This window comes from Mus musculus, chromosome 6, assembly GCF_000001635.26.
Source record: "Mus musculus strain C57BL/6J chromosome 6, GRCm38.p6 C57BL/6J".
In the NCBI taxonomy this organism is placed as follows: Eukaryota; Metazoa; Chordata; class Mammalia; order Rodentia; family Muridae; genus Mus; species Mus musculus.
In genome coordinates, this window is record NC_000072.6 from 119,821,796 (window position 1) to 119,835,381 (window position 13,586).

The 13,586-nt window shown below is 39.3% G+C and overlaps 1 protein-coding gene across 21 annotated transcripts in view; it reads right to left on the reverse strand.

Annotated features, from left to right (window-relative positions):
* Erc1 (ELKS/RAB6-interacting/CAST family member 1) overlaps positions 1 to 13,586 on the reverse strand; it is a 277,389-nt gene that overhangs the window by 251,000 nt on the left and 12,803 nt on the right. For 13 of the 21 annotated variants that reach the window (XR_003956155.1, XR_003956153.1, XR_003956152.1 and 10 more), the window contains 2 exons: positions 3,886 to 4,024; positions 2,591 to 3,414 (listed from right to left, as the gene is read on the reverse strand). The exons of 2 other annotated variants lie outside the window; for them this stretch is intronic. Coding sequence is in view for 13 of the 19 variants with exons in the window: in XM_030255109.1 (XP_030110969.1) it covers positions 2,591 to 3,259 (669 nt within the window). In the remaining 6 variants the exon portion in view is untranslated. The remainder of the gene's footprint in view (positions 1 to 2,590; positions 3,415 to 3,885; positions 4,025 to 13,586) is intronic. 6 more of the 21 variants (NR_155458.1, XM_006505373.4, XM_006505370.4 and 3 more) reach the window with 2 other exon arrangements.

The following is a 13,586-nucleotide window of genomic DNA, read 5'->3' on the forward strand; positions in this document are numbered from 1 at the left end:
CTGCAACAATACAAAGCCCATAGGAAGATTTTCATTCTTCTCTAAAAAGCTAACACTAAAGTCTTTCTAGTCACAACTTTTTTTAGAAGAAAAGGATTTCTCTGCTCAAATATATATATTTATATTCACACATACATAAATAGACACACACACACAACTCTTAATCAACAACTATTTGAAAGTAAAGTAACAAAAGGAGTCTAAGACATAGAAACACCTGAGAAATTTTATCTTAGACACAAGCTTCTAAGAGAGCCATAATAATGAGTCATGCCCACCAAGCAATCAGCAATCCTAAGCAAATATGTTCTATACTGATAGGATTCTGGACCCAGCTCAATCAGATCAAACATTTAAAATGGACCAAAATCCCCAGGCTCAAACAGAAATACAGAAATGTATTTAATTGCTATAAATTCTAATAAACCAGTCTTCTTCACAAATGAAAGATGTCTGACCTCTGGGAGCTAAGAAGAGGATAATGAATGCACTATTTAATTAGGGGCCCACTGCTAGCTGACTATAATCTATTAATTAGCATTCTCAGTGTCTGTATCTCACTGTACTGTCTTTAAAATTGCACCCTTTGTTTTTTGGACTAAAGTTACACAATTTTAGAATTCTGTGGTAATTACAGTGGGTGCAAGAAGAATGTATCTGCCAGCACTGGCGTTTAATTAGGGCATGGGGTGGACCCAGATAAAGCAGTATTCACCATCTTCAGCACATAATGGTTTCCTTGGCAAGAAAAACCTGTGGACTGTTCCTTTCCCAGAAAATACTAAGTGCCCATAATTGTCTTCTCAGAAAATTAAATATTTTGCCTTTGAATATACCCTGGTAACTAGAAAAGGGATACTGAAATGATTTCTCTCCTGATCCCCATACACCCTTAAAGTATACACATTAAGAAATGCTTTATTTATTTCAAAGTCAAAAAATATGCCAATAACTTTTTTCCTCAATAAACATTTCCAGGTCACTTGACAATAAAACTACCTTATTGGTGGCTATGTTTTCAGCAAGACACGTTGATGATTAGGTAATTCAATAGTGTATTTGGTAAAACCAGATCTGCTTTTAATTTATGTACTGAGTAATCAAGTCAGACTGAGAGACAATGAATCTACTCTTGAAAGGACCAGTTTGAGCTGGTGGTCAGGCAAGCTAACATAAATCTAAGCACTTGGGGATGGAAGCAGAAGCGTTCCAGACCAGCCCACACCACACAGTGAAGCAAGAGAGAAGTGCTGAATTGACTTTAAATTGTTTTTAAAAATATGAACCTTTTACTTACTTTGGTATGCCAATGAATACTTTTTATTGAGGTGACTTAGAAAAATATGGGAGAGGGGAGCCAAACACAGTGACCCACTCCTTTAATCCCAGCACTCAGGAGGCAGGGGCAGGAAGATCTCTGTGAGTTCTAGGCCAGCCTGGTCTACAGAGTGAGTTCCAGGACAGCCCGGTGTTACTCAGAGAACTGTGTCTCAAAAACCAAAACAAGCAAGCAAACCAACAAAATATCCTGCTCTTATGGGACTAGAGAGATGGCTCAGCTCAGCAGTTAAGAACACTAGTTGTTCTTCCAGAGGACCCAGGTTCAAATCCCAGCACCCACACAGCAGCTCACAATTGTCTGTAACTCCAGTTCCAGAGGATCTGACACCCTCAAACCGACATACACAGAGACAAAACCTAACACCAATATAAATAAAATAAAGGCTATGACTGAGGGGCTACTTACAGAGGCAGAGGTGACTCAAATGCAACTGTATCATTAAGAAGCCCTTTGATTTTTTGTTTTTGTTGTTTTTCAAGAGATGATTTCTCTGTGTACCCCTGGTTGCCTTAGCACTCTCTCTAGACCAGGCTGGCCTTAGGCTCACAGAGATCTGCCTGCCTCTGTCTCCTGAGTGCTAGGATTAAAGGAGTGTGCCACCACCACCACCACTATCTCCCGGCCAAAAGGCCATTCCAATACAGGTGATGACAATCTGAAGGCAAGACAGGTCCAAGAATCTCCTGCTACAGGCTAGGAAAATGCTCTTTCATTGAACTGTATCTGCAGTCCTGTGTTTGATTGTTTCTAATTTTGAGACAAAGCTTCAATATGTAACCTCAGGTTAGCCCTGAATTCACTATGTAGCCAAAGCAGTCCTCAAGCTCTTTTTCTTTTTTTTCTTTTTGAGACAGGGTTTCTCTATGTAGCCTTGGCTGTCCTGAAACTTGTTCTGTAGACCAGGCTGTCCTCCAAGTCATAAAGATCCACCTGCCCCTGCCTCCTGAGTGCTGGAATCAAAGGTGGGCACCACCACTGTCCAGCTCAAGTTGGGTTTTTGTTGTTGTCGTCACTGCTTTGTGATTTTTTTTTTTTTAATTTATATGTGTGAGTGTTTTGCACCATGTACAGGAACAAGTCTTAAAAAGGCTAAGAAAGTAGAAACAGAGTTCTAAAGTAAAAAGGATAAATAAAAAAAATAAAAGAACAAAGATGGGGGAAATCTAAGACGGGATGGAAAAGGAATGCCTCTTTTTGTTTATATACATGGACTCAGCCCATAAAGATAAATGTATAAATGAAACTAACCTGGTTTTCCTCCTGTACAACTCGGTACTGCTCCTTCCAAATGGTGATTTTGGAAGCTTCATCTTTTCTCAAGGCCCGCTCTTTCTTTAACTCTGGGCTCCAGAAGGTCTTGATACTATTCATTGATGAACTTAATTTGCTCTCCTTTACTTCCACATCTTTCCTCAAAAGATCGTTTTCTCTTAATACTTCCTTCAGCTGTGTCTGCAGATCCATGATGGTGTTATCTCTTGCCTGACGAAGAGAGTGAGGTACAGTAGATGCCATACTAACAGGAGGGAGGTGATGTTCTCCAAATGCTATGGTATCACTAGCAACCCCACTGCTTGCTATGTTGGGGCTACTGCCCATAGCAGTCATCCTAACACCGTAAGGCAAGCGTCCCCCAGAACGGCCAAGTGTCATGGTGCTTTTAGGTGTTTCTGCACCCACGTTTTCATGGTCACTTAGGTACATAGGGCCAGATGTAGCATAGGCAGCATTTAAGGACTGTATATTCTCCATTGAAAGGGTTTTCCCACTGCCACCTCCAACACTGTTTCCAGAACTCCCTCCTGTACTATTTGTTCGCCGATGACCTAAGCGAGGGGACCGAGGAAGCCGAGGTGATCGCCCAGGACTCTGGCTGCTTGGTTCCACCTTCCCTACTGATCGAGCACTTCCATACATGGTTGCAGGGTGAACTTAGGTGCCAGAAATGGTATGAAGAAAAAAACAACAATGTGATTCTGTGAGGTTTCTCTATGGCTATAAAGTCAGCTTACAGCTAACAGAAGTAGCAGGCCAGCAGCTGTCCAATCTTGAAGAAATATCTTATGCCATATCTGCAATGAAAAGATCATACATTAAATATTCCAATGATAAATACTTTTCTCAGAGGTGTTCTGTTACCTTTATCTGGGGAAGAGTCACTTTTCATTAAGTATTCTCATGGCTTTAAAATTAGATTACTCATAATGTACTGTTTTTCTAATTAAAAATTAGAGTATCAACTGATAATTACCAAGTGAAACATTTGAATAACAGAACTCAGAACATTACATAAGATCAGTGCAGAAATATCAATACTTGAATACATTATCAGAATCAATAAAAAAAACTTAATGCATTAGTCAGAGAGAAGCTCAATATATAAATATTAATACTTTGACACATCATTAGAACTAATAACAGCTAAATTTCCATAAGATCAATATTTAAATATCAATACTTTCATGCACATTGGGAATAACAATTAGAAAATGTAGCTCTTAAGGTTAAGGTTAGGGAGATGGATCAGTGTGTAAAGTACTTGCCATGCAAGGATGAGAACACTTGGTCACTTCCCCAGAAATGAGGTAGAACTGAAGGCGATAGCATGCATCTGAAATCCCAGTGCTCCTATGGTGAGATGGGAGGCGGAGAAGGGAAAATTCCCAGAAGCTCATGGGCCAGCTAAAGAACAAAAGACTCCATTTCAACCAAGGTGAAGGCCAGGATCAACACCTGAGGCTGACCCCTGCCAACAGTCAAACACATATCATACAGAGAGAGAAGAGTGAGGGGGAGGAGAAGAAATGTAGCTCTGGGTTCGAGCCCCAACACTACATTAATGGATGTTGCAGCACATACATGGCAATAATTGCAGCAGAAGAGGTAAAGGCCATCTTCATCTACAGCTGAGTTTCACATACACAAGACCCTGATCAAAAAATAAGTTAAGTCCTGCTAACAACAACAAACCTATAAAAGGTACCTAAAACCTAACAAAAATGTTCAAGCATTTAAATCTCTACTAAAATACATAAAATCATACCTCAATAATGAAAAAAAAAGTTAAAAGTTACCCATACTGTGAAGGTATCAGCTCTTCTCCCAGTTCATTCACAAAATCCCAGTAGATTTTCATGTAATTTAAAAATGCTGATTCTAAAATTCAAATGGAGGACTAGAAGTACAATAGCCAGCTCCAGAGGAATCAGACACCACTGAACCTCTGCGCACCCGCATTCATGTGCACATAACCCATAACACATAATTAGAATAATAAAAATAAATCTTAAAAAAAAAATAGAACATGCTCTTAGCCACTGAGCCATCTCTCCAGCCCTTCCCCTTTTTTAAAACTAATTTGGCAGGGAAACCTCTCCTTGATATCAGGTTACCGAGTGCTTTTATGTGTAACACTGAGCATACGTATCAAGTATTTCATCAATAAAATAATGTACATCAACACCGGATACTGTACAATACCCAATAATGTTCTAAGTAAAATTCTGGGAAACAAAGTCCCATCAGATCATCATATTCTCATAAAGAACTACAGACTTTATTATAAAAGCAGACATGAGACATGTTTATAATCCTAGCTACAGGGAGTCTGAGGCAGATAAGGCCAGCTTGAGCTACGTCTCAAAATATAAGATGAAATAAAATAAACAAAACAAATAAACCAGACAGACAGGGTTGTATCTGCTTGTAACCCCAAGCATTGGGGAAGATGAAGCAAGAGGTTATCAAGTTCAAGGCCAATGTGAGCTTTTACAAATTCCAAACCAAGCTGATGTGTCGCCAGCAAAACTGTCTCAAAAAGAAAGAACTGGAAAAAAGTACAGAGTGCTGGCTCCGCTCTTGGCTGCCCACCAGAACTTAAACTTAATGGTAAGATTTGATTTCTGAGGACACTACACACATTGGTCACAGAACATAAATAGTTGGTAAAGACCAGGAAGCGTCCTCTCCGACACCTACTTCTATAGCTATGCAGGCTACTGGAGAGAAAATGAAAGTCACCAACAATATTCCCAAGCTGAGAACAGCAAAAAAGGGGCTGGCATCGATGTTATGGAAGTAACCACTTTCTGGTTGGATTTAAGGACTGTTCCACGGGAAGAAGAACATGCCTGGTATTGCAAATCTAGCCAATTAACCCATGGTTGGAAAGTTCATAGGCCCCAGGAGTGAACTGACTGATTATTTTGCTAAACAGACATAATACCACACTGCCCTCCAAATTTTATCTCTGCATCTGTAGAGTGCTGCCACTCTTTAGTTTCTTTGTGCGCTGAATGATGGTTAACACAGAAACTCACTACTGGTGAGAGAAGTGCAGAGAATTAGTGGCTGTGGAGTACTCAGCCTAAATGGGACAGACATACTGTATATCCTGGCCTCCCCAAGGCTCAGGGATCATCACGGAAAAGTATTCAGAGACATTGTAAGAACCAAAGGTCAGGGAAAACCCAGAGCAAAGACTGTCTTCTCATGAGAGGACCACTACACTAAGGAACTCACAGCAGCTGTGTTTGCCTGCACAAGATCAAGCCAGTCCACAGTCTAGCACTGAGTGAAGGGGGTTAAAAGCCTACACACTCCTTTAACTGAAGAGCTACGAACAGCTGACAGCTTCTGGGGTAGGGAGAGTCAGTTTTCTTTCTGAGTATGGTTCCCTTTAGTTAACCACGTTTCAGTGGGTGGTTCAACATCCAGAAGAATATGAACAGCACAAACTAACCAATGGGTAACTGAACAAAAAAAGACATAAAGTTGGAAGGATACCAGGGTAGGGATGGACTGGCTCTCAAAACTCCATAACTGGAATTTCTTATACAAAAAGGCTTTGCATATAGACTACACATATCCACCATTATACTCTAAGCCTTTTTTAGACCACTAATAATACCTACCTCAGAGTAAGCTATATATAAATAATTGTGATGCTTAAAGTAAGTCATCTGGGCAGTGGTGGCATGCCTTTAACTGCAGCACTAGGGAGGCAGAGGCAGGCAGATCTCTGAGTTTGAGGCCAGTCTGGTCTACAAAGCAAGTTCCTGGACAGCCAGGGCTACAGAGAAACCCTGTCTTGAAAAACAAACAAACAAACAAACAGAAAGTGATTAAGCAAGAACAGTTTGCACATGTTCAATACATATCATATACATGGAAAAAATGTGACCTTTTTGGGTGAAAGGTTAAAGAGGAACAGCAAAGGGTGTCAAACTCTTTTGCTAAGCTGTTTCATAACACTTCAAATTCCACTTTGCATATTTATTATCTAATCTCAATGAGTTCTCAAAATAGAACAACAAAATTGAAGTCAAGCCTGGCCACCTTCATACCACCACAAAGCTTCTAGACCATAAAAAACACAAAATGTCAACACTGGCCACACACCGCAGATACACTTAATCAAAATCCTGGGGTGTACCCAAATGTCTACATGTACATCTGTACACAGAGATTGCACGGACCCTTTAATTCTCACTCTTCTTACAAAAGCTGTAAGCATACCATGGAACTAAATAAAATGCTTTAAGAGTAACATAGTAACTTACCTTAATTATAACAGAATAGGCTCACATAAATGTGCTATGAGACATTTATAAGAAGATGCAAAAGATGTAATTACTACCATTAGCTATTTAAAGCACTGCTAGTAAAATTCTGGCCTAAATCTCAAAATCACTAGACTAACCTTCTGTACTAGTTATACTCATCTGTAATAATCACTTATTATCTGAAAATGAGTTAAGTATCTTAAATTTTAAATTATATTCCAAATTTTTTGTAAGACTGTTTTCTTGAAAAGCTATGAAATTTCTAGGGTCACAAATATTCATTTTAAGCTCTCTGAAAAATGATTTAAAAATCATACTGAAGTACAATTTAGCAGAATCACAATTTGAAATGAGCTACCACTTGAAAAAGAAGTTTCCTCTTCTAATTTTTTTTATATATAGTAGTGGAGACTGAACCCAGGGCTTTGCACAAGGTAAGAAAGGGTTACCACTGAGCTACACTTCCAACTCAGAAGATTTTTTTTTTCGCTTGTGTTCTGAGACAGGATCTCTGTACTCTGTCATGCAGCTGAGGACGACCTTAAAGTCCTGATGCTCCTCTCCCACTTTCCGCGTGCTGGGAGCACAAGCATGCAGAATCAAACCCAAGATTTACAAGTTTCACTTTTTAAACCATTCTGCATGTTTCATAGGTTCTAAGGTCAATGTACAATGATGTTCATTACTGCATCATTTGTACCAGCAAGAATGTAAATTTTCAGCAAGAGATTGGTTTAAGTAAATTATGTTATCTGCAAACTCTAAATATACTTATCTTTACCTGACATACAAAGTGTGGATAACCATAGTCTATTGCTGTAAAACAGAAAAGTAAGTTGTGAAAGAATGCATATAATACAATCAGTATTACACAACATGCATATATTCATATACACACAGGAATGACTCCAACCCTCAGATCACAAGTAGCCAAGGCTAGCTAAGATAAAAGTGTCATGAAAAACTGTAACTTACTTAAAACATTAAGAGAACTTTTTGTGATTTTTGCATGTATGTAATGTCTGCATTATACAGATGCATATTGGGTATGAATGTATTTGTTAGAAGCCATAGGCTAATGTAAGTTATCTTCCTTGGTTACTCTCTACTTTACATGTTTTGTGCACTGTGTACTCAGATGCTGATTTCTCTGCCCAGATATCTGGGTGCAGTTCAGATGATAGCATGATCAAGCATCTCCAGTCTCTATGTTACATAAAAATTGTTTTTCATCACCTCTGATTGTTTAATAGCTCTACAGCTGATCACCCCATTAGCTGGGCAGAAGAGATAGGCAGAACTTCTGATCTCAGTCAAGGGGTCCCAAAGGAACGGGGGCTGGGGGTACGGGGAGGTGGAGAAGGACCAGGAGGAGAAGCAAGTGTGGAGAAACCCTGTGAAGAAACCAGGAGGATTCACCATGAGATCACGAGGAGAAAGCTGCCATGGAGACAGACACACAGGGACCAGAGCAAACTGGGGCAAGACCAGATGGCAAGGAAATTTGGCTGGGTAGTAGCAGCCTAGTCAGGTTAGAATAGATCAGAATCTGTCCCGCTATTAGTGCTTGCAGCTTGTTAATAAAAAATACCTGGTCTCTATATCTTTATTCAGGAGCTAACAGGCATAGAAACGCCCTGTAATTAATCAGGTACAAGACAGGGCAAAGAACTCCACCTCCCCCCAAGAATTACATTTACACTGAGATACTGAGGCAGGATCTCTCACTTGAACGCAGAGCTCACTGGTTAGGCTAATCTAGGTAAGCAGCCTGTCTACAGATCGTCTGCCTCTGTCTCCAGAGTTCTGGGATTATAGACAGGTGGATACTAAGAATCCAAATCTAATTCTCATATTTACATAACAAGCACTCACACCTCCAAAGCCATTTTGCTAGTCCCTTCTGAAAGTTTTGTAATTTGACACTGTAGTTTTTAAATGTAAACTTTAAAGGTGATGTTGCATAGCTATATGAAAAGTGTAACAAAAACCTAGGCCAGTGAAGTCACCTCATCAAGTAAAAGTGCTTTCCACCAAACCCAACATTTGAGTTCAATCCCAGGAATATAGGGGAAGGAGAAAAATGACCCCTACAAGCTGTCTCTAATGGCTACACACAAAATTTAAATATAAATGTATTATTAGAAAAAGAGCATCAAGGGCTGGAGAGATGGCTCAGCAGTTAAGAGCACTGACTGCTCTTCCAAAGGTCCTGAGTTCAAATCCCAGCAACCACATGGTGGCTCAAAACCTTCTGTAATGAGATCTGACACCCTCCTCTACTGTGTCTGAAGACGGCTACAGTGTACTTAGATATAATAATAAATAAATCTTTGGGCCTGAGCAAGTGGGGCCAGAAGGAGCAGAGGTCCTGAATTCAATTCCCAGCAACCACATGATGGCTCACAACCATCTGTACAGCTACAGTGTACTCATCTACATAAAATAAATTAATAAATCTTTAAAAAAAAAATAGAAATTTACATACTAAAGAAAGCATTCATTGTTACACCTTCCTCATGTAACTTAGTAAAACTAGGTTTCTTCAAACCATGTGTGTCTGACACACCTTACCCTGACTTATACAACCTTAGCGTGACTGTAGACTAAAAACTAGAGATCACTCACTGGCTAAGGCAGCTCCAACAAAAGGGCATAGTAACATGAAAGAGAGTCTCTGATAAGAACAGCAAAATATGATATTAAAGGTACAATCATAATATTTGCCACTGTTATTATTTTTCCCTTTTATAGAGGGATTAGTAACTCAGTTACAAATCAGATAGATTATAGGTTTCAATAATTCTTATCAATTTAATCAAGCAAATGGTGAGTTCTATCAACATCCTCACCATGACAAACACCTTGTCAAACAGATACTTAGGACTAAACAATGTTGCTAATCAGAGCCTCTTTTATATCAACAATCTGCAACTTAGCTCAAGGGAGGCAAGCTCTGGCTTAGGGAGCCTTCCCTTGATCCTAAACCTCATTTACACTGTTCTTTTAGAATACTAAAATATTCAACTGTAGCTTTAATTATCTTACATTTTATACCAAATCTCATCCTAAATTAAAAAAAAAAAAATCATGAGCATGGTACAATGTGATATTGGTATGTCATCCCAGCTACTTGGGAGATGGAGCCAGGAGAATCAGTTGAACCCAAGTTAGACAAGAACAGCAGGAACAGCTTAATGGTAAGACCCTGTCTATTAAAAAAAAAAAATGAAATTTAAAGCCAGAAGTACCTGTTCACAATTTCCAATCCATAAAACCCAAATTCCAATATCTCACAAAATACAAAACGTTTTAAATAACCTGGTAGCCTAACCAGGCTTGTACCAGAATGGAAATAGCAACATGTGAGATGAACGAACAAAGCCACAATCCCTGAAACCTGCTTTACAATCACATAGGAGCTGGAGATGGCTCGGCAGTTATGAGTTCATACTGTTCCTTCAGAGGACCACAGTACAATTCCCAGCACCTACATATGTAGCTCAAAACCACCTGTAACTCCATAAGCATGAAAGACAACCCCCATCCAGAATAGTAGCACACATACACAAAATAAACAAATAATAAATAAACAAATAAATAAATGTAACTTTTTTTTAAGTGAAGAATCATCAAGGAAAATACCTGAAGGGATGTAATTAAAACCGTTTAAAGCAAAACTACTTAAATTCTTTAATAAACATGAATTTTAACTTCCATCTAATTAACCACACAAGTTAAAACTAAGTACATTTGATCTCAGCAGATATGAAAACCATCCATTTACTATTAATGATGAAAATTTTAAGATAAGAAGAAACTTTCTTAACTCAATAAAAGGTACACACTAAAGCAGCCAATAGAAGTATCTGTAGAGAAATAACTCCGAAGGTGCTTTGAAAACTATAGCTTGTATGTAAGACTCCCAAGGCATGCAGGATAGGAGGCCTAAAGAGAACTGCTACCAGAGCAGGGCATAGAGGCATACCAGTAATCCCAGCACACAGGAGCAGGAGTCAGGGGCATCTCCACCTTGGGGCCAGGCCAGATTAAATAAAAAGACTGGAGTCAGCAGAACACACACACACACACACACACACACACACACACACACACACACACACACACACACACACAGGGACGGAGGGAGGGAGGGAGGGAGGGAGGGAGGGAGGGAGGGAGGGAGGGAGGGAGGGAGGGAGGGAGAGAGAGAGAAAGGCATCTTCTTGATAGTTCAAGCAGGTTCTTCTTAACTTTATTTTAGGGAAGGAATACACAGACTTGGTGGACAAAGCAAGGTTTCAACAACTATTTTTTTCTCCCACAGCTTATATCCCCCAGTAAAATCTTTCAAGCTGTATAAAAATCACAGTGTGGTTACACTCCATTTCTCTTCAAGTGAACAATTACAATGAGCACGAGGAAAAAAACAGCACGTTCTCCAATACTTCTACATGAAGAAATGTTTTATATATTACAGGTAGAAAACACATTATTCCCAAGAACCCACATACATTCGTGTCTAGGCAACTTGTTAGGTTTACAAAGTATAAGCAAGCAAGGTATTTTTCTCAGCCAGTTTCTCATATTGGCAGGCTGCAATTTGTGGTTACAAAGAAAGGATCAATCATTTTATTATTTATCTTAAAAAATAATCATATTAAAAAATCTTAAAAAGAAGACTTTTTTAAAAATCTAAACTTTTATATAAAAACAACCAGTCATTTCTACTGTAAATCCTCAGGGTGCACATTAACTATTTTTATTAAATCATATCAGGAAGTCAAGGGCAAAACTGGTTACAAGAAATTAATAATCGTATTGATCAACAATTCAGCTTTAGCAAGAAAGGCACATCAGCTAGTACTAGTCAGGCTGTCATTGTTCTTGTTCCCTAGCCTCAAAAAGTCCCTCACTCAGTTATCAAAAGTGTGCCTTTCTGAACTTTAAATTGTTCCCCAAGATTTTCTAAGTCAAAGCCACTAACAAAAATATCTTAACTAAACAGACAATCTAGAGCTCTAAATTCTTTCTAAGTGTGGTTATTGTTACTAATAATCTACATCTCTAAGTTCTGAGGGTGATGCTGAGTCGTTATCCGCTCCAGCAGCAATGCTTGAAAAAGATCAATCCCGTCACTGCTACTCTAAGTGCCAATGACCCTGCCCAGTGAGGGCCTGGAAACCCCCTTAGAGTTTTTATACAACTCACAGATCTATGAGGGATGTTATGACCTCGAAGGCAAACAGAGCAAACACCACAACAGCATGGAATACTAAGGACATGTAGTCCTCAGGGCTCTGCCTCTCTGAGACACACCCATTGTGATTGTTCTAACCAGTGGGCCACCCTCCTGAGTTCTGAAAACTGTTTGCTGTTCCTCTCGCAGTCACAAACTCTACTCCCAGCACTAAGAAGGTAGAGACAGTAGGATCAGGAATTAAAAGTCAGATTGTGCTATATGAGACCCTGTCTCCAGGGGGAAAAAAAATCCACTTAAGCAGCAACCTAGACTAGATTCTTACCCATGGACTGCCCCCAAGCTGACAATTAAACACTTATGTTTCTGTTACCCTTTGACAATTAGCACAAAGACCAGAGCACCAGAAATTAGGCTTATTCTTCTTTCTGTTAAGAGATAAAGGGCTCATCTTACCAGGTCTAGGCTTGGCCATGCCTTATGTGTGTATTATGCCTGATATTATAATACTTAACAGAGATAAAGACAAAACGTTCTCTCTGAGAAGTAAATGACAAGGACACCACTCATCAACATTCTATGCAACCAATGCTAGAAATCCTAGCCAGAGAAGGGGGGAAGGGGTACCTGAACTGCAAAGGAAAAACAGTAACAATTTACACATTATACAACATGGAAATCAAAAAGAATTTACAGGTTAAGTTATTAGGCTAAGCTGGCAATACTTAGAAAAATACAGCCTATTCTGAAAATTCTAACTTGCCTCCATACAGCAATAATAAACAGAAAATACATTTTATTTCAAAATTCTCTTGACAAGCAGATTTCCTGCTGGCACTCCCATCACTAGAAGCTAAGGCATGGTAAGTGCCATGGAGTCAAGATCATTACAAACTGCTATCAGCTTGGACTACAAAGCAGGATCCCATCCTCAAGGTAAGTAACTAGGCCAGGCATGGTGGCCACTCCTTAATTTTAGCACTCAAGACACAGATTGGATCTTTGTGAGTTCCAAGCTAGTCAGGACTAAATAGTGGGGCATGAGGGGTTAAGTTTATTACTTATCAAATGAATAAATAAAAGCCAAGAACCATGGCATATGCTTGTAGGCCCAGCTATTTGGAAGGCTAGAACAGGAAGCTGAGGTGGCAGGGTAACTTAAGCCTGGCAGTAACGGCCAGCCTGAACAACACTATGAGATCAGGTCTTGTTAAAAAAAAAAGTAATAATACAAAAACAAATCTAAGCATTAATAAAACAAACGCTGTGTAAAAATACTGCAAAAGAAAAGAACTATAAACTATGCAGTGGCTCACACCTATAATCCCAGCATTCTGGGCAGCTGAGGTAAGACTGCCATAAATTTGAGATTACCCTAGCAAGACAATGTCTCAAAAAGCAAACAAAAAACAAGTAAAAGGCTTTTGGGATGGCTCATCACTTGCCACAAAGCCAGATAACCTGCGTCTAACCCCTGGGA